At 47.8% G+C, this 21,923-nt stretch overlaps 1 protein-coding gene across 1 annotated transcript; it reads right to left on the bottom strand.

Moving 5' to 3' along the window:
• Positions 1 to 2,446: 2,446 nt before the first annotated feature.
• Positions 2,447 to 20,948, bottom strand: SORD (sorbitol dehydrogenase). Its single transcript, XM_048481964.1, has 10 exons — positions 20,683 to 20,948; positions 15,341 to 15,374; positions 14,171 to 14,335; positions 12,796 to 12,955; positions 9,359 to 9,477; positions 8,167 to 8,223; positions 7,810 to 7,818; positions 6,750 to 6,925; positions 5,138 to 5,259; positions 2,447 to 2,842 (listed from the first exon to the last, which is right to left on the bottom strand). The coding sequence occupies exons 1-10, from the start codon at positions 20,743 to 20,745 to the stop codon at positions 2,677 to 2,679; spliced, it is 1,071 nt and encodes a 356-aa protein (XP_048337921.1). The 5' UTR covers positions 20,746 to 20,948; the 3' UTR covers positions 2,447 to 2,676.
• Positions 20,949 to 21,923: the final 975 nt, after the last annotated feature.

Genomic DNA, 21,923 nt, shown 5'->3' with positions numbered 1-21,923 from the left:
GGATATGTTGGAGAGGTCAGGGCTCTGAGGTCAAAGAAACAGGGTTTCTCTGGCTGGGGGAGGCGTTGGAGGCAAAACTGCCCCTTTCCTCGTTAATTCTCACCTCGAATAGTGTGGCCGCTTTACTGACAGAGATCTGTGTCACAGTCTCTAAAAAGAATTTTAAAAAACCCTTCAAGCACAGCACTGTAGGTATTCTTTAAATGGCAACCACCATATCAACTTGTATACAGAGGACACCAACCAGAGGCGGGATCCAACCAGTTCTCACCATTTCTCTAGAAGTGGTTACTAATTTTTTTCTGAGTGCCGAGAAGGGGTTACTAAAGCAACCTCCCTGCCCAATAGGGACTGGAGGTGCGTGTGTGCGGCGGCCCCACTGTTTGAATCCCACCACCATCGGAACCTCTTATTAAAATTTTTGGATCCCACCACTGACACCAACCATTACACCAACTCTTTAACCACGAAACCCAATACCCTAACCAGCAAGTTAAAACTTTCCTTTACTCCGTTTCCCTTGGTGAAAGACACTGCAGGCTGCTATGAACGCAAGGCTGCAAAATAAACCAAGTCAGATGAGCACCGAGATAAAAATGAATTGTGAAAAACACCTGTAAGCGTTGTGTTTAGAGTGGGGCCGCGGGGGACAGGTTGCTCTGCGGTACTTGTGAAGCTAAAGAAAAAACACTTTTCTCCTCCTCCGTGTTTTTCTCCTCCTCAATGTTTTCGTTCTGACGCATCACTGGTCAGAGTCATTGGTCACGCGTACCTGTTTTGGATTTCTGAAGGGGGAAAGCGTTCAGAAGAAGAAAAAAGCAGTCGAGACAAGACACATCCCACAATACAAGCAGAGTAAGGTCAAGTCAATATAATTTTTATTTTTTATTTTTTTAAACGCATGCCCCTTTCCATGAGATTAGAGCCACCAAAGTGGCACACAGTAGACCTTTAAAAAATTAACAGTAGCAAAGACACATAATAAATGGCCAGGAGAAGATCTGTGCCCAACGTGCCTGGCCCCCTTGCTCAGGAAAATGCCTTGCATAGAATAGGAAATGCCATCCCTGCACGCTTCTGCTTTTTAGTCAGCAAAAGCAGGAGTTGTTCAGGTGCAAGAGAGAGTTTATTTGACACTAATTTCTTTCCATGTTATCCTGAGTTTTAAAACAAAAATTACACCTAAGAGCACTTGCAGCAGCTATACCACGTGAGACCTTTGGCTCTATCGAACAGACCCTGCTAAGCCTGAACTCCAATGGCTCAATGTATTGTCGAAGGCTTTTATGGCCGGATTCAACTGATTGTGGTGGGTTTTCCGGGCTGTGTGGCCGTGGTCTGGTAGATCTTGTTCCTGACATTTCGCCTGCATCTGTGGCTGGCATCTTCAGAGCTGTATCACAGAATGTGATACGCCTCTGAAGATGCCAGCGACAGATGCAGGCGAAACATGAGGAACAAGATCCACCAGACCACAGCCACACAGCCCGGAAAACCCACAACAATCCAATGGCTCAGTTTACAATCAGAACAGAGTGAGGTTAGTGGCGACACAGATACAGTGGAATACGACCCTGGAGATTGTAGTACGTTTACGGGTTTCTGCCCTAGGCCCACTGGAATGGAAGATCTTACATCGCTAAGTGGACACTTTCTTGTTAACCTCCTTCAAAACTACAGCCCAGCCATTAATCTATCCACTGGCTGAAATGTGTCCACCTCATCTTCAGGGCTACAACGTTATGAGGAAGTGGCTCTCGTCACAGCACTGATCCAAGAGGACTTCCTAAAGAAAGGGAAGGATTTGGGTACATCCTTCTTGTGTTTCCACAGCACAGTGGTCAAGATTTGCACTTAAAGGGATTTGTACAAAGCAGAAAAAACACCAAAACAGTCTCCTGGGGGTGGGGTGCGGGGGTACCTAAAAGCAGCTTGGCTAGCATGGCACACTAAACACATATTTGCAGGGGTCTGCAACCTGCGGCTCTCCAGATGTTCGTGGACTACAATTCCCATCAGCCCCTGCCAGCATGGCCAATTGGCAGGGGCTGATGGGAATTGTAGTCCATGAACATCTGGAGAGCCACAGGTTGCAGGCCCCATTGCATTAGCTGGTAAGGCACAGAGTATCCGAGCACAGGATTTGGGTGCCCCTAACCCCAAAACTGAGCACACCACAGCTTTTTCTGGTTGAACCATTTCGAACTGCAAGTAGGGATTACGTATGTTAGTACTCCCACACTTAAACACAAACATAACTCATTGGACGTACAAAACTAACAACCTGGATTATTGAGAAACCACCTGCCCAATGTTAATCCAGTCCAGACCACATGAACACCTAACATATTTGTTTGTTATTTGGGGGAAAGTTTACGCAGATTGCTCCCTCACGTACATCTGGAGTAGCACAACCCGGCAAGAGTTACGAGACAAGGCTCTGCAGTGAAGGTATTTCAACTCTACGTTGTTTATTGTCAAGCACCTTCTACCGATTTGTTGACTCAATCAATTTCAACATCTGTTTTCGGCTAAAGAGTTTAAGAATCATGATTGATTACTTCCACATTTCTGCAATTTTAGGGCTGGGGAAAGCCCTTGAGCAATTAGCGCTTGCCTTGTTGTGCTCTGTCCTCCTAACAAGAGAGAGGGGTCAGAGGGCAGCTTTCTGATTTTTCAAGGATTCTGGTCGTTGGGGTCGCACTTCAGCATGACTTTGATTCCAACGCACTTTCTAGTTGTCTCAAAAGCTTCCAGAGCCTTTTCCAAAGGAAAACGATGAGTCACCAACGCCTGGACATTCACTTTCTTCGATGCGAGCATCGCAATAGCCATGGGCCACCTGCCAAGAACATTGAAATAAGGATTTGTAGAAGTCTGACATTTTTAATAGCCCACTGACGTAATGCCCATTGGGCAAGGTGGGCAGCTGCCCAGGGCATCACCTTGTGGAGGGCATCAAAATGCTGGGTTCGTTTTTGGGTATTTTTAGTGGTTTTCCATTTTTGGCCTGCAGGGGGCGCAGTTTTTAAGCTAGCGGCACCAAAATTTCAGCGTATCATCAGGAGACTGTCCTTATGCTACCCCCCAAGTTTGGTGAGGTTTGGTTCAGGGAGTCCAAAGTTATGGACCCTCAAAACTGTAGCCGCCATCTCCTATTAGCTCCCACTGGAAACAATGGGGGATAGGGGCACCCCCTTTGGGAGTCCATAACTTTGGACTCCTTGAACCAAACCTCACCAAACCTGGGAGGTAGCATAAGGACAGTCACCTGATGATATGCTGAAAATTTCGGTGCTGATATGACTAAAAATGCACCCCCTGCTGGCACCAATGTCCTGGTGCAAAAAAAATTTGGTTGTGGTGGAGTGGCCAGCCATGGGGGGGCATCCAACTCAGGTTTTGCCCAGGGCTACAGTTTGCCCAGGGCTGCCTCGTTACGCCCCTGTAATAGCCTGTTCTGATAAACACGACGAGGCAGGAGGATCGCCACCGTCAGCAGAATAAATCAGCCGAGAATCACTATCGGAATGTAAAAGACCATTCTATCGCTTCCGACACTGGCAACTTGGTGGGTTCCACGCTATTCATCGGATAGAGTGCGTCCACACCGCCCAACTCTCATTGAAACACTCGAACTTATTTTGCTCAGCTGCCCAAAATACAAGCTATTTAGGGATGCTTCATTACTGGGGCCTATAAGTAACTGTTCTCCAAAAGCGAACATTGTAAAACTCTTGAATGGTAACGATCTTACGGTGCTGGGGAAAACAGCCCAGTTTCTGCTGCAGGTCTTGATGGTAAGAGATGTTCAACCTATTTTGTCTTCAATTGTTCGCCTTTTCCTGCCATGATTTTTTTTTAGCTATTCATGCCTAATAAAGGTTTGTAATAATAAAGGAGCAGCAGTGGCGTAGTGGCTAAGATCAGTGGCTAAGAGCAGGTGCACTCTGATCTGGAGGAACCGGGTTTGATTCCCAGCTCCGCCGCTTGAGTTGTGGAGGCTTCTCTGAGGAATTCAGATTAGCCTGTACACTCCCACAAATGCCAGCTGGGTGACCTTGGGCTAGTCACAGCTTCTCAGAGCTCTCTCAGCCCCACCCACCTCACAGGGTGTTTGTTGTGAGGGGGGAAGGGAAAGGAGATTGTCAGCCCCTTTGAGTCTCCTGCAGGAGAGAAAGGGGGGATATAAATCCAAACTCTTCTTCTTCTTCTTCTTGTATGTGTAGCTTTTTAAACTGCATTGATAAATTAAGAATGGTTTGATACAAATGAAGAGATATCCCGGAGAAGCTGGGAATGCGCGAGACCTAGAATCAGAAGCTAGCCATGTTGGTCTAGAGTAGAACAGACTGAGGCCCCCTCCGCACGGGCCAATAAACACCAGAGTAGGACGCTAAATAACCCGTTTTGGGAGGGGACTTCGCACAGGTCCTGCCCCCCAAAAAAGTCTGCCGTGTGTTATTTCCCTCAACCCGGGTTTTCTGAAAATCACGAAAATAGCAATTCTTTTTTTAAATCCCAGGTTGTAGCTGCTGGCAAACGAATGGCCTGGAAGAAGACGCATTATTTGCCTCCCCTTTCCTTTTTTAAAATTCTGCGGCTTGCATCTGCGTAGCTACGCAGGTGCAGATGGTCATATCGTGGGACATCGGCATGGCTGCGGGGGTTCATTTGCGCATGCCTGCGTACACATGGGTGGGAAGTAATTTTTTAAAAAAATAGACATGTCTCCGTGCGAAGGCGCGACAGCAACCCGGATTATTTCTGTGGGCTCCAATCGCTGTCTGCGTGGATACATGTGAACGTGAAAACAGGAAACATGTTCTTTTATCCCAACTGCAAAGCCAGCTATGGGAAACCTTTCATGAGACTATAACTGTCAGAGAGGATGAGGTCAATGACTCTTCCCAGGAATATTCGGAAACAGAACAATAGCGGTAACGCAAGAAGAGTCATATCGCTAAAGATAAAGCTGTACCATAAACATTGCCCAGACTCTCAATACGCCCTGTATGGGCAGCTAGCTCTGCAGTGAATGCTATATTTTTTAAAATGCAGGCCTCCTCTTGTTCTTGGCGTATCACTTATCAACAGAGCACTGTCTGCACATCTGGATCCGCTGGAAAATACTCACGTGTTGCAGTATCGAAATATCCCTTTGATGTCCACCTCCCGCGCAGCGGCGCTCACCAGGGGCAAAGTGACCATTTCGGGTCCCATGCCAATCAACACCACTGTCCCTCCGGAACGGGTTGCCTGAGAAGGAAACAGAAAAGACAAATCAGGCGGCACATCTCCCTACTGAGGAAAAAAAAATAGGGAGTTGTGTAAGAGGTAGCCAGACTGCCTAGGTCTGCAGGCCAAGACAAATGTTAACATAAAGATACCAGAGGGTTTTTGTTGAAGAACACATTGTTGTGGAGAGAGCTAGCAGGAGCCCCTGGAAGATCTCCAAAAGTTGAGATGTCAGGAGGCAAGAATCTCTTTCATTCTCTTCTTCCTGGGAGGTTAACTATTAGTAAATGGGGTGTGGCACAGAGGCTCAAGCCTACCTTGAGTGGCCCAAGGTAGCCCAGTCTCTTCAGATCTCAGAAGCTAAAACAGGGTTGGCTGTGGTTAGTAAGAGCTTGGATTTATACCCCACCTTCCTCTCCGGTAAGGAGTCTCAAACGTTTCCCTTCCCTTCCTCCCCCACCCAGGAGGGGCTGTGTGATCTGCTCTGGGCGATTGCAAGGGGTACTCCCTTGTCCCTGTGGCGCCACTGTTCTGGGTCAATGGGGGGCGCAAAATTGGCCCCCCACGTGACCAGGAAGTCCTGCTGTCTCGTCGTTTTCACGTGCCTCAACCTCATCCGAGGCACGCAAAAAAACGACGAGGCAGCAGGACTTCCTGCTGCCTGCAAGTGCCCTCAACCCCACCCTGGATCCCCCCTCCCTTCCTTCCCCCCCTGCTGGCTGGGCTCCCATCCCTTCCTGCTCCCCAAGCCCCACCCCCTGGCCTCAGTGCTTATAAAAGAAGGTCTCCGAGGCCGGGACTGCAGTCTCTTCTGGCCTGCCCAGATGGGAGGTCAGAAGAGGCTGCCAGCTGGGATCCCAGCCGGCAGGGGAAGTCTGGGGGGGAGGTGGGCACCCTTGACCTTGCCCATGTCCATGGTGACATGGGCGGGGTCGAGGGCAGTGGGGGTGGAGCTAGGGGGCATCAGGGGGTGGAGCTAGGGGGGCAGAGCCTGGGGGGGCATCCTGGAGACAATTTGTCTCCGGGCGCCATTTACCCTTGGTACGCTTCGGTCTCCACCACAAACACTTTGTCAGGTAGGCGGGGCTGAGAGAGTTCTGAGAGAACGGTGACAGGCCCAAGGTCACCCAGCAGGCTTCATGTGGAGGAGCAGGGAAACAAACCTGAGCCCTCCGGGGGAGGGAGGTATACAAGCCTGACATTCCTTCCTCATGGAGCAGGGAGAAACACGTACATGCCTTGGAGGAAAAACCGGATTAAAAGGTAACCAATAGTGGCGGACAACAGATTGTGGTAGGAGGCAAAAGAAACACACTCAAGGCGCTGAGCAACACATCTTGTAGTCTTTCTTCCAAGCAGCAACAAGACAAACCCCTCTTTCATAACAGCCTCATTGCCACAGAATTCAAAGAAATGTACAAAAGGCGGGAAGACAATTTTCTGTCATTTCTATCAGAGCAACAATATCACCAGAGAGATTCAAAATCAGCCAGGAGTTGAGAGAGACTCACGTATACTGCAGTCTGAATGGAGGCTTCAGCCCCGCTGCACTCCATGGTTATCTCCGGCATACAACCAAACGTGTTTTTCACCCTATCGGCCAGCTCTTGAGGGCTTTCCTTCTTAATCTCGACAGTGAAGTCGGCCCCGAGTTCCTTAGCCTTTTCCAGGCGGGGAGCAGATAAGTCTGTGACAGAAGATATGAGTGTCAAACGCTGTAGAAACTGATTAAAACGTAAGTGATAATGCCTCTCTGCAAACAGAGGGGATCCCACAATCCCCATCACAATCCCCAAATCATGTCTGAGGATGATACATCCCAGGTCTGGACTGTACCCAGTGGTGGGATTCAGCCGGTTCGCACCACTTCAGCAGAACCGGTTGTTAAAATGGTGCTTGTAAACAACCAGTTGTTAAATTATTCGAATCCCACCACCGGAACTGGTTGTTAAATGATTTGAATCCAACCACTGACTGTACCCCTTCTTACTGCAGATGAGGCTCACAGGCCCAAATGTCCCTCTGAACTAGAAATATCCTCTGCATAGAACATTATATTTTTAAGTACACAGGTTCTAGTCCAGCCGTCACACTTTGTGCACCAGGCCAAGCAGGCAATTCTGTTGTTCAAGTTTCAACAAAGATTCTGATTCAGTGAGCTTCTTGCCCACAGAGCTGAAGATATTGGGTCTGCCACCAAACGTGACCAGGGATTTATCCTGGCATTGACTCAGAACTAATGACACAGAGCAATCTGGAGAGAAATGAAAAACCATCATCTGATATGTGGTTTGGAAGTTAATCCACTGGGAGGAAATTTCTCATGCACAGCCAGGCTGGGCCATAAATGTGCCTTCTTCCAGTGGTTTGAAGAAGAAGAAGAGTTTAGATTTATACCCCACCTTTCTCTCCTGTACGGAGACTCAAGGAGGCTTACAAACTCCTTTCCCGTCCTCTCCCCACAACACACACCTTGCAAGCTAGGTGGAACTGAGAGAGTTGGGAGAGAACTGTGACTAGCCCAAGGTCACCCAGCAGGAATGTAGGAGGGCTGAAACACATCTGATTCACCAGATAAGACTCAGCCACTCAGGTGGAGTAGTGGGGAATCAACCTTGGTTCTCCAGATTAGAATCCACCTGCTCTTAACCACGACGCCACGGGGGGTTTGCATGCAGGGACGCTCTTGGGGCATTCCCCCCCCCCCCATTTCTTCCTCAACCTCTTCTCCCTTTTCCAAAGAAACAAGGAACAAACTTCATCAGTCCCTAAGCACGTTATACTTCCTCTACTAGCTGCATCAGTTCTCAAACGGCCTAAGAACTCTCGTACTGAGTTCCATTAAAAAAACCCTGCGTAATGGAAGGGCAAGTGCAATCAGTAGCTATGGACCGGCGAGCTTGGGGATCTTACCTACTCGATCATCACTCTGTGAAGTTCTACGACTTTCATGGCTACAAAGCAAAGTCACGAGTCCAATTGGTCCTGAAAGAAAAGCAGAAAAAGAGATACCCTAGAAGGCAATCTGTGGTGTAGAAGAAGAGTTTTGGAAGAAGAGTTTGGATTTATATCCCCCCTTTCTCTCCTGCAGGAGACTCAAAGGGGCTGACAATCTCCTTGCCCTTCCCCCCTCACAACAAACACCCTGTGAGGTAGGTGGGGCTGAGAGAGCTCCGAGAAGCTGTGACTAGCCCAAAGTCACCCAGTTGGCGTGTGTGGGAGTGCACAGGCTAATCTGAATTCCCCAGATCAGCCTCCACAGCTCAGGCGGCAGAGCTGGGAATCAAACCTGGTTCTTCCAGATTAGATACACAAGCTCTTAACCTCCTACGCCACTGCTGTACATAGAGGCAGGACATCAAAAATGCTTCTTAAAGGTAACACTAATAGCAACGATCATCGTAATACATTTTAAAAATGAAAAAAGAGATAAAATAGGGAAAGATTAAAAAAAGAAAAAGAAAGAAAGGTCTCTTCCGCACATGCAGAATAATGCACTTCCAATCCACTTTCAGTGCACTTTGCAGCTGGACTGTGCGGAATCGCAAAATCCACTTTCAAGCCATTGTGAAAGTGGATTGGAAGTGCATTATTCTGCATGGGCGGTAGGGGCCAAAGACTAACGATGAAAATAAATAAAGATAAGAAGGAGGCTGTTTCCAAGAGCTCAACGGCTCAACTTAAACTGCTGATTCTGGATTTTTTTTCAGAAGCAGTGGGTCTAAAATCCAGATCCTTCCAGTCCCCCTATAAAATTTAAGATGCCCAATATCTGGGGAGGAGACAGCTAAAGAAAAACCTCCTCAGCAGCCAGCACAAATCGCCCCTAATGGCAATGTGTAGCCTGGGAGCGCTCAGAGACTCAACCAAAGGGAAATGCCATTCCACCGGAAGTCCCACCATGTGCTTCTAAGCCTCTTTTGTCCACAACAGAACCTGGGTGGTGGGACAGAGTATGACTATAGTGAACTACCTGAGAGGCATTATGTGCAATCCAGGAACCACCCAATGCTAGAAACAGCTTTCTTTTGACATCTCTTGCGGAAGGTATTGCAACCAGCCCTTGAGCTGAGAGGCAGACATCTGGCTTGGGGGAAAAAACGAAGCAATCACTTCCTACCAGCACCACAAATGAAGACTTTGCTTCCAAGGGTCACCCCGGCTCTTCGGCAGGCATGGATCCCCACAGACAGGGGCTCAATTAGGGCACCCTCCTCAAAGGTGACGTTATCTGGAAGCCTGCAGCAAAGAACAAGAACACGCCGGCACGAAGGTCGTGCTTAGGAACAGCTAAACTCCAATACATAACAGTATTACTCTTCTACCAGTGGATGGTAAATAATGCTAGACAGACATAGTTCGTTTTGGGGCGCTGTGTGGTTTCCGGGCTGTACGGCTGTGTTCTAGCAGCATTCTCTCCTGATGTTTCGCCTGCATCTGTGGCTGGCATCTTCAGAGGACCCCAGTGATTCCGGCCGTGAAAGCCTTCGACAATACATAGTTCATTTTTCCCACCCCCCAATACCACCAGGGATGAATAGAAATGTAAATTTCAGTAGCACCTTTTAACCGCTGCAATTCTGGAAGATTTCTCTCATGTCATCACTTTAGTGTTCATTGTTAAGTTTAATTTTCACTATGCCTTTTGAATGAACAGCTCTTGCAGCACCCAGGTCAGGCAGGGTGTATTTATTATCGCCCCCCCCCAATTGCACATACATACATACATACATACATACATACATACATACATACATACATACATACATACATTTATTTATTTATTTATTTATTTTGCTTTTATACCGCCCTCCCCCAAAGGGCTCAGGGCGGTGTACATCAAATTCCAATAAAATCAGTAGAACCAGTTTGAAATTCTCATTATAACAACTTATACAAACACCCGAGGCGACTTATACCCTTCCATCCCCCTCCAGACCTACGGGAGGCCTAGGTGGTACAAGGGTCCGATGGCTAACCCGGCTGGCCAAAAGCCTGGCGGAACAGGTCCGTTTTACAGGCCATGCGGAAGCTCTGAAGGTCCTGCAGGGCCCGGATCTCTTTAGGGGGCCTGTTCCACCAGGTGGGGGGCCAGGCCTGTAAAGGCCCTGGCCCCTTGTAGAGGCCAGCCGGATCTTCTGTGGGCCAGGGATCTCCAGCAGGCGATCCTCCGACGAGCGGAGGGACCTAATATGTGTGGTTAAAACTGCAAACTTCTACACGGAAATGTGGCCCACCTCTTACACCTCATTTAACACAGACTGGGACTGATCATCAACTATTTCCACCCGCTTTTCCCCTCCTTCATTCCCCGCTACAATTACTATTCACCAATGTTTTCATCCATATCTGTTTTAGTCTTAGATTCCTATCACATGATTTTACATTTGAGAATGTTTGTATCTATCTATCTATCTATCTATCTATCTATCGATCGATCGATCGCTCAGTTGGTTGGTTGATTGATTGATTGGTTGGTTGATTGGTTGGTTTTGTATACCGCCCTATTCCCGAAGGGCTCTTGGCAGTGTACAACAAAATTAAATCATAATACAGCTAAACAACAAATCAAAGCTAAACAAATGTGATGGAAGCCACCCTGAGCCCGTAAAGGTGGCATACAAATATAATAAATAAATAAATTTAAAACTAGGAAGTCATCTGTTGAAATGTAAAGACACCCCGGAGGATTTCTGAATGGCCGGTTACCCACGGGGCAGTTGCCTCGCACTGGCAGTTGGAGCGCACGCCGAGCAGAAGCACGTCGGGGCGAAAAAAATCTGGCCCCAACATGCTTCCTCCCTGCAGCACACCAAGAGAGGAAACGCATTGAGGCATGATTTCCTGTTCCGATGCACTTCCTCTTGCCCCGTCAGTAAAGCGTGAGCATTTCTGGCGCGACTTTTGCATCAGAGAGGGGCAAGGGCGGGGCCAATGTAAATTTACTCAATTACATTGGGTAATCGGCCAATGTAAATTTAAAAAAAACAATGCAGCTTGACGGCTATCTACCTTGTTAATCATTAGCCACTGTAATCTGTGTGTTGGCTCAATGATTCAACGAAGCTTTTTTTTTAGAGGGATAACCCTTTCCACATTAACTAATGCTGGGTATTACTCAGTCACCAGATGAGAAAACCGCTAGGCAGTGATCCACAGTCCTGTCATTCGTTCCCAGCAATTATTTAGTGATACCTTGTGAATTAGCATGACTGCCATGCCCGGTTGCTTAATCCTTTCTAAACCTTCAACCAGGATTACTCTTCAGAAAATTTAGCCAGAGTAAGTTCCACCAGCTAATTGGGAGGGGGGGGAGACAAAATTACTTCTTTGGTTCAAAACCTGCAAATAATTGTATGCAAAGATCTGTCTGTCACACCTGCTCCTTCAGACAACGTTGCTGGACATAAGAACGAGCCTGCTGGATCAGACCAGAGTCCATCTCGTCCAGCACTCTGCTACTCGCAGTGGCCCACCAGGTGCCTTGGGGAGCTCACGTGCAGGATGTGAAAGCAATGGCCTTCTGCTGCTGCTGTTGCTCCCAAGCACCTGGTCTGCTAAGGCATTTGCAGTCTCAGATCAAGGAGGATCAAGATTGGTAGCCATACATCGACTTCTCCTCCATAAATCTATCCAAGCCCCTTTTAAAGCTATCCAGGTTAGTGGCCATCACCACCTCCTGTGGCAGCATATTCCAAACACCAATCACGTGTTGCATGAAGAAATGTTTCCTTTTATTAGTCCTAATTCTTCCCCCCAGCATTTTCAATGTATGCCCCCTGGTTTTAGTATTGTGAGAAAGAGAGAAAAATTTATCTCTGTTAACATTTTCTACCCCATGCATAATTTTATAGACTTCAATCATATCCCCCCTCAGACATCTCCTCTCCAAACTAAAGAGTCCCAAACGCGCTGAGCAGTCCTAGGATTTAAAAAGAAAAACCCCAAAAAGAAGAATCTTGGGGAGCTGAAATGTATTGTAGTATCAGCTTTTGTGGATGAGAGACCCCCTTCTTCAGATATACACAAACACGGAGCTGGAAGGGACCTCAACGGTCATCTAGTAGGACATCTTGCACAACTCGACTGCGATCATGGATTCATTACAGTAATTGTTACTATCTTAACTGCTCCAAAATAACCTGGAGGATAAATTTAGTCTAGCTCAGTGATGCCAAACCTTTTCGAGACCGAGTGCCCAAATTGCAACCCAAAACCCACTTATTTATCGCAAAGTGCCAACATGGCAATTTAACCTGAATACTGAGGTTTTAGTTTAGAAAAAAACTGTTTGCTCTGAGGCGCGCGTTACTCGGGAGTAAGCTTGGTGAAGCAACCATGCAACGCTTTGAACAGGTGAATCATGACCCTAGGAGGGTTTACTCAGAAGCAAGGCCAGCCTAGGTGTGTGTGTGGGGGGCGATTTTCCGCTCCCCCCACATGACGAGCTCTGTGCGCGCATGCCCACAGAGAGGGCTCTGAGTGTCACCTCTGGATGGGGTTCGCCACCACTCCTCTCTGCACAAAAGCACCTGCCGACAGGTGCTTGAAACTCACTTGTAGCAAAAGTTAGCATTGTGCGTGTAATAACGGCACAGGTTCCCGTCATCAGGGGGAGTCGCACAGAAGAAGATGGTCGGAGAAAGGTTGTACCGCCCGGATTTGCAGAATTCATCGGTTTCTCGAGGAACCCCAGGTTCTATAGCCACTCGGTCACCTGTGTGTGTGGGGGGGGCGGGGGGGGGAGAGATAACAGATACAGCAAGGTCAAAGACTAGGCAAACGGTGATGTAAAAAGAACTTGTGTGCAACTCCAAGGAAGGTGGGAGATCAGGGAACTGAGGCCAGAAACCAGAGAAGAGTTTGGATTTATACCCCACTTTTCTCTCCTGTAAGAAGACCCAAGGTGGCTTACAAGCTCCTTTCCTTTCCCCTCCCCACAACAGACACCTCGTGAGGTAGGTGGGGCTGAGAGAGTTCTGAGAGAACTGTGACTAGCCCAAAGTCACCCAGCAGGAATGTAGGAGTGTGGTTCACCAGATAAGCCTCCACCACTCAGGTGGAGGAGTGGGGAATCAAACCCAGTTCTCCAGATTAGAATCCACCTGCTCTTAGCCACTATACCATGCTGGCTCTCAACATGCACCCCAGCACTTTAGGCAAAGAGATCTTAGGGGAATACAATTAACCAAATGGGAGCAGCAGTGGCGTAGGAGGTTAAGAGCTCGTGTATTCAATCTGGAGGAACCGGGTTTGATTCTCCGCTCTGCCACCTGAGCTGTGGAGGCTTATCTGGGGAATTCAGATTAGCCTGTACACTCCCACACACGCCAGCTGGCTGACCTTGGGCTAGTCACAGCTTCTCGGAGCTCTCTCAGCCCCACCTACCTCACAGGGTGTTTGTTGTGAGGGGGGAAGGGCAAGGAGATTGTTAGCCCCTTTGAGTCTCCTACAGGAGAGAAAGGAGGAATATAAATCCAAACTCTTCTTCTTCTACTCTCTTCTTAAGCCACAGGATTCTTAGCCCCCTCTCCAAGCTGTGGATTATTCCAAAACTCAACTTCTTCTCTAAAGTCTGGGATCATCTGGCAGATTTCTGATGCAGGGTCCCCTTGGTGGAGATAACTGCCATGAAGTGCACTGTCCACTAAATAGGTCTTAGAAATCTGCCCTTCAACCACTGGAAAGGTTTTTGATCACAGGGTCTATTTCCTGGTCTGCTAAAGTTCTGAATGCACTGCTTGCCCTGGGGGGCAGGAACAACCTGAGCCCAGGTTCTCCCGTGATCCCGGCAGCTCCGCAGGCTGCATTCAGTTCACACCTGGGCTGCAGCTACGAGAGCACGCACAGGCTTGCTTGTTGCAAGAGCTATTGAGGTCAAGTAGCTGTGGGGCTGTTTAAGTGTCCCAGTCCACTCTTGGCCTTGGCTCACCTTTCTTCAGCGTGGTTACAGAAGAGCCCACTTTGACAACGGTTCCTGAAGCCTCGTGGCCCAACACCATCGGGCTGTTCACCACAAAGTCCCCGATACGCCCACGCTGCCAGTAGTGAACGTCGGAGCCGCAGATTCCAACAGAATGCATCTTCAGAAGCACATCTGACAGAAAAGAGATGGAGCAGAAAGAGTTATTCCCAAGAGTTCTGCCGAAGGAGTGGAATCTGATGCCTAGAAAAAGAAGAGTTTGGATTGATATACGAGCTCTCCTCACTGGCTGTTTTCAAGAAGGAAATGAACATTGTCAGGGATGCTATAGACCACAGGTGTCAAACTCGCGGTCCTCCAGATGTTGTGGACTACAGTGCCCATCATCCCCTGTCAGCATCATGCTGGCAGGGGATGATGGGAACTGTAGTCCATAACATCTGGAGGGCCGTGAGTTTGACACCTGTGCTCTAGGCATTGAGCAGGGGGAATGAGTGGATGGCCTGTATGGCCCCTTCCGACTCTATGATTATTTGATTCCCCTCAGGTCAAAACCTGCCCCCTGCAGGTTTTCTGGAGTTTCCAACATAGCTAAAACGATTTATGCGGTCCAACAGCAAGTTAAATATCGAGCAAAACTGCGATACTGTAATAACAATCAGCATGAAAATATCTAAAGAAACACAACCTTTTAAAGGCCCATAGCATTACAGATTTAAAATTACAAAATGATATTAAAATCAATGCAGAGCAGATTTTTAAAATGGAGGAAGGGAAATTTAATAAAGAAGCTGGAGGGAAAATGCAGTATCTTTCCTTGGTGCTGAAAGTTTAACAAGCTTTGCAGAAGAGAAATGGTTGTGGGGAGGGATTTCAAGACTCCTGGTCTTCTGGAGCAAGGTTACAGCAAGTCCCTGCAGTGAAGTTTACTGGTCTGCTATCTTTTTACTTGCATCCAACATTACCTTGTTTCTAGAGGCAAGCCCTATCTTTACACTTGTGGCTAGGTTTGCCACATTCTGTAGGCAAGACCTACTTCTTTCAAAGTTGCTGAGAAAGGTCCCTTTCACAACCATCAAGCATCAATCTAGAGGAGAAGCAATGAATCGCATAACCGTACACACAAAATATATTCAAAGGATCCACAAGATGGAAATCAACTAATGCACACGAACGTACCATAGGGACCTGGTTCAGGCATTGGTCGGTTTTCCTGTAAGGAAACAGAAGGGAGGCAATTCAGTTTGCATATGGACTATTGCTGGCCTTTATGTTTCCAGCGCGAGGATCTCATTTGTTACTTCATGATCCTAGGAAGCTGAGGTACAACCTGACACGAGCTCCATTTAAATCTACATGCCTGCTCAGCATTTGGCCTAGGATGCTGACAAGACCGGGGGCCCTTCCGCACTTGCAGAATGCACTTTTGATCCACTTTCAGTGCACTTTGCAGCTGGATTTTACTGTACGGAATAGCAAAGTCTACCTGCAAACAATTGTGAAAGTGGATTGAAAGTGCATTGTTCTGCACAGAGGTGGGATCCAGCAGGTTCTCACAGGTTCCCGAGAGTAGGTTACTAATTATTTGTGTGTGCCAAGAGGGGGTTACTAATTGGTGATTTTGCCACGTGATTTTTGCCTTAGTTACACCCCTCCTCTCAGCAGTAGTGCGCAGAACTTGAAGCAATCTAGCAGGAGTTGCACTGGTGTGCGTGGCAGCCTGCGCCTGCATGCATTCGTTTCCCATCCAAGGACCGGCGCAGCAGCTGCGTCCTTCCCACAGCCCCGCCCAGGAGTGCCCCACCCCAGGAATGCCCAGCCATGCCTCCGTCGTGCCCCGCCCAGCCCCACTGGCGCTACGGCACAGTTTGAATCCCACTACCATGGGAACCTGTTACTAAAATTTTTGGATCCCACCACTGGTTCTGCATGTGCGGAAAGGGTCTGGGTCTTCAGATCATGACCTGAGACATCTGTTCCCCTCCTTCCACGCTTAAAATAAAACAAATGTTTGTAACATACTGCCTGATGAATGGTTTTGGTGAACTCGAAAGCCTGCACATCGTTTGTTCTGTGTCATTTCAGAAGGTTCTCATAAAAAGTCTTGCTTGGGATTTTGCTTCGGACCAGTGCAGCTACCTATGACTTCTTTTTACTCCAAGATATCATCAGAGGAGTGAGTTAGACGGCCTGCGTCAGAATGCACCATGTCAAGGCAAAGGTCAAAGGTACATACCGGTGGAAGCTTGCTCAGAGGTAGATAAACGCATCAGGATTTTTAAAAAATAGAGATGTGAGAAACACTCACCATCTACCAAACCACAAGTTGAAAAAAGTACATACTACTTAATGAAATCCCCACGGGGCGGGGGGGGGGGGAGTGTTTAACATTATGGAACATTCTTGGACACAGACATGCCGGCCTGATCCCAGCCATAAATAAATGCCATTAAATTCAACTGAAACAGATTTACCTTATATACTCACGTATAAGTCTACTTTTTCAGCACAAAAAATGTGCTGAGAAAGTAGACTTATACGCGAGTATATAAGGTAAATCTGTTTCAGTTGAATTTAATGGCATTTATTTAAAAAAAAGCTCCCCTCGACTTATTTGCAAGTGAACAGCTGAGCTTGCAGCCCTGCAAAAAAGACTTGCTTTGGGGCAGCGGCTGCCATCACCACGCAAGCATCTTCACTGTGTAATGATAAGCTATCCGTGTTGAATGGGAACCTGTAGGAACTTTTTAAAAGGGGGGATCTTGTTGAGCATCTTCCCTATGAAACTCTGAAGAGATCCTGTCTGTGAGAGTTAAATATTCCACCTCAGAACTTTTAAAGTTATTGTTGATACCATACTGTTTTTCTTTGAAATAAATATTCAAAAACATTTTTATTGGTATCTATTTTTATTTTGGAAATTTACCAGCAGCTGCTGCATTTCCCACCCTAGGCTTATACACGAGTCAATAAATTTTCCCATTTTTTTGGTGGTAAAATTAGGTGCCTCGACTTATATGCGGGTCGACTTATACACGAGTATATATGGTAGTAATCTACTTAGGTTTTCAGCCTAACTGAGCACGTGACACAACATCACAACCAGCGAGGTATAATGATTAAGACCCGGTGGACTCCAATGTGGGGAACAGGGTTTGATTCCCCACTCCTCCACATGAGTGGCAAACTCTTATCTGGTGATTTGTTTCCTTCCTCCTACTTTCCTGCTGGGTGACCCTGGGCTAGTCACAGTTCTCTCAGGACTCTCTCAGCCCCATCCCATCACAAGGCATCTGCTGTGGGGAGAGGAAGGGAAAGGAGTTTGGAAGCTGCCCTGGGTCTCTTGACAGGAGAAAAGCAGGGTATAAATCCAAACTTTTCTTCTTCTTATGTCCCTTGAGCTTAAAAGTGTATAACCGTCTAGGTGTCAGGATGCCTGCTAGAAAGGATGCCTTGGGGCAGTGGTGGCGAACCTTTGGCACTCCAGATGTTATGGACCACAATTCCCATCAGCCCCTTCCAGCATGGCCAATTGGCCATGCTGGAAGGGGCTGATGGGAATTGTGGTCCATAACATCTGGATTGCCAAAGGTTCGCCGCCACGGCCTTGGGGGCTGCTTTGTGCTTTACTGGGGTGGGGGTTGGGCTGCCTTCTCTGCCTGGAATCTCCAGGGGCTGGCCAAGCCCACGCACAGTGGAGTCAGTGCTTACTATCTTATTGTCTGCATATTTTCACTGTACTGTTCTCACGTGTGTGTGTGTGGGGTTGGGGGGGAATGTGAAAACATATTACTGATCACTGCGTGGGAAAAGTTAGTCTTGGCTTTTCTGAGCTGTCTTCCAGATCTTGAATAAACCTCTACATCAGTGATGGCGAACCTTTTCGAGACCGAGTGCCCAAATTGCAACCCAAAACCCACTTATTTATCGCAAAGTGTATTTATCGCAAAGAGTAAGCTTAGTGAAGCCACTGTGCAACGCTTTGAACGGGAGAATCATGACCCTAGGAGGGTTTACTCAGAAGAAAGGCCAGCCTAGGTGTGTGTGGGGGGGCTTTTCCACTCCCCCCACATGACGAACTCTGTGCGCGCGTGCCCACAGAGAAGGCTCTGAGTGTCACCTCTGGCACGCGTGCCACAGGTTCGCCACCACTGCTCTACATGGAGTTTGTTTCAGTTTTGGGGGAATCTGACATTGAGCGAAGACTGCTTTATCTCGTGCTGAACTTCATGCTTCCATCTGTGGCTGAAGTTTTGCATGTTTCATCTCCTGGCGAGCCAGCCAGGCAACGTAAACCTTCCTAAATTAGTTTAAGCCTTTTATGATTCTGAAATATAATTGCTTAAAGTTCTTTTTCTTCCCCCAGTCTAGTTGCAGCTGACTTATGGCAACCCCACAAGGTTTTTACTTTTCAAAGAGAAGAGATATTATAGGGCAGTGATAGCGAACCTTTTCGAGACCGAGTGTCCAAATTGCAACCCAAAACCCACTTATTTATCGCAAAGTGCCAACACGGCAATTTAACCTGAACACTGAGGTTTTAGTTCAGAAAAAACGGTTGGCTCCGAGTGCGTTACTCAGGTGTAAGTTTGGTGGTAGTCGGTGCGTTACTCAGAAGTAAGCTTTGGTGGTAGTCGGTGGTTTTGCTTTGAAGCAACTGTGCAACTCTTCCAACAGGCGAATCACAGCCCTAGGACGGTTTGCTCAGAAGCAAGCCCCATTGCCAGCAACGGAGCTTACTCCCAGGTCAAGGATCACGCTTTAGTTCTTCGCATGAAAATCAGTGGGGTTTAACAGGGCTTAACAGCGTTACCTACACTGCTTCCCCAAAACTAGGTCTTAGGTTTAATGCTAATAATTGAGTCCAGCAGCCCAGGCCAGCCTAGATGGGGGGGGGGGGCTCTGTTTGCGCGTGCCCACAGAGAGGGCTCTGAGTGCCACCTCTGGCACCCATGCCATAGGTTCGCCTCCACTGTCATAGGGTGGTTTGCCATTGCCTGTCTCTGTGCAGAGATTCCTTGGTGTTCTCCCATCAAAATATTTCCCTGGGCTAACCTGCTTTTTTCCAATATCTGATGAGATGGAGCTGGCCTGGTCTGTCTAGGTCAGGGGTCTTCAACCTGCGGCTCTCCAGATGTTCATGGACTACAATTCCCATCAGCCCCTGGCTGATGGGAATTGTAGTTCATGAACATCTGGAGAGCCGCAGGTTGCAGACCCTTAGGTCAAGGCTTAAAATTTTACTATACAGGGAAAATAAACAATACCAATCTACAAGAACAAAACCTTCAATTATAAGAGACTCCTCTCTGAATTTGGATGCAGGGTAAAGTTCATAATATGAACAGAAAGAGCCCTGGGGTCTTTGGAAGAATTTGCTTCGGAATCCTCTCTAAACCGTTTCCAAATTGGAAAAACTTCACCAAAAAAAGCACACCCTCCCCTTTAGCGATCCTCACCCCCGGAGGAGAAAAACAGCTCTACGAATATTTCAACAAGGAAGTTTCCAGTTGCAGGCGAAGAGCAGGTTCCAAAAGTTTTGGCACGCCACTGACTGCAGGAGCTTGTGGTTGGTTATTTAATTCCTTTAAGTACATAAATAAAGCTTTGGGAGCAACTCTAAAACAGGTCTATGGCAAACAAGTCCCATGTTGATATCCGGAAAGGATCTCTACAATGTTTGTCGACCACTCTTGGTTCCAAAGAAGCGAGCCTAGGACTTGCAGCCAGTGTTTGCGTGCGAAACATAATAAATAAGGGATCCTGCCTTTAAGAACATAAGAACAAGCCAGCTGGATCAGACCAGAGTCCATCTAGTCCAGCTCTCTGCTACTCGCAGTGGCCCACCAGGTGCCTTGGGGAGCTCACATGAAGGAGGTGAAAGCAATGGCCTGCTGCTGCTGCTGCTGCTGCTCCCGAGCACCTGGTCTGTTAAGGCATTTGCAATCTCAGATCAAAGAGATCACTAGTCATTTTCCTGTGAAAATGTGGCTGCACACAACTTGATAGGAAAAAAAAACCCGCAACCACTTGGCTTCTTTGGAAGTCTTTAAGAGTGGATGAAACCACCCAATTTCCCAAGGAAGGTGCTCCATGAGTCAATGCAATGCACACTTGGTCAGGTTGGAGCCAGCGCTGACTCATGAAAGGTGATCACAGCCTGGGTGAAGGTCGTCTTTCAGGTGTTGGGGGAGGGGCTGGATTTTTCTGCTACCTGTACAGCCACACTGCAATTCAGACAGGTAAATCATGGAACTTTCCACAGCCCGAATACCTGATCCCCCCCGCCCCCCCAGACTGCAGGAATCAGCTCTGCTGGAGCAAAGGGCAAGCTGTCCTTCTGGCATGCAAACTGAGCCAACACCCCCTCCACGCTGAGCTCTCCCTCCTCACCTGCACGCTGTCCCCACGTCTCCCGGAATCTCCCCACCCGCAGCTGGCAACCCCGCAGCCGCGTTGCAAGGCGAGGGCGAGCCAGCCTCCCTCCCTGCCGCCTCCCTCCCTGCGGCCAGCAGCCCTACCAAGCGCAGGTCCCCCGCTTTGTGCACCACCACCGACAGGTTGCTCGCGCCCGCCGCCGCCATTGCCCTCGCCGCCGCCGCCGCCGCCGCTTTCCCTCCCTGCAAGCTCGGCTCTGCCCGCCCGGCCTCTCTCGCCGCCCTCAGCCTCGGCGGGGAACTTTAGCCCCGGGGCCGCAGGACAGGCGCCAGCCAGCCAGCCAGCGGGCGGGGAGGGGGGGGGGGGAACAGGGGCGCCTCCAGGCCGCCGCGCGCCTCCCGCCGCGCGCCTCCCCCTCGGCCCTGACAGCCCGCCAAAGTTCAGGCCCGGCTCCAGCCCGGTGGGTTCACATCACAGGGCTGAGGGAAGAAGAAGAAGAAGAAGAAGAAGAAGAAGAAGAAGAGTTGGATTTATATCCCCCCTTTCTCTCCTGTAGGAGACTCAAAGGGGTTTACAATCTCCGTGCCCTTCCCCCCTCACAACAAAACCTTGACTGTCTGTCTGTCTGTCTGTCTGTCTGTCTAATCTACCTACCTACCTACCTACCTATATACACACATACATATATGTACACACAAATATTCACACGTAAATATACACACACCCATACATACATATATATGCACACATACATATATACATACACACAAATACATATATGTACACACATCTATCTATCATCTATCTGTCTATCTATTTATCTATATACACGCATACACACACACATATATGTACACATACATATACACATATATACACACATACACATATATACACACACACATATACACACATACACATATACATACACACACATCCTCTTTTCTCCATGACACTGGAGGTGGATTACATGATGTACATAATAAAAACAGTCACAACAAGGAGCCATCTCATAAACAATGTACACTCATCCCTTCCACATCTGGAAAGCCATGTAAAAAATTTTGGTCCTCCCCTCATACCAGAAGTCTGAATTTTTTTTCTTTTAACTTCAAAAAAGACATTGTGTATATTGCTGGCATTAAAAGATAAAATATGTTGACACATCATACAATACTATACATATGTTGTAGGCATTTCTGAGTTTCTAGACTCTTTCTGTATCACGCGCTGGCCTTTGAATGTCGTCTGAGGCTTTCGAAAAACTCCCAAAAAATTCCCATTTAATTTTTTATGCTGACCCTCAATATATCAAAACCACGATGGGAAACATCATGATGTGGAAGACATAACTACAGTGGACCAAGACATTTGTTAATTTCAT

This window comes from Sphaerodactylus townsendi, linkage group LG17 (genome assembly GCF_021028975.2).
Source record: "Sphaerodactylus townsendi isolate TG3544 linkage group LG17, MPM_Stown_v2.3, whole genome shotgun sequence".
Taxonomy (NCBI): domain Eukaryota; kingdom Metazoa; phylum Chordata; class Lepidosauria; order Squamata; family Sphaerodactylidae; genus Sphaerodactylus; species Sphaerodactylus townsendi.
The sequence above is the reverse complement of the archived record's forward strand: the minus strand, read 5'-3'. Positions and strand labels throughout refer to the sequence as shown.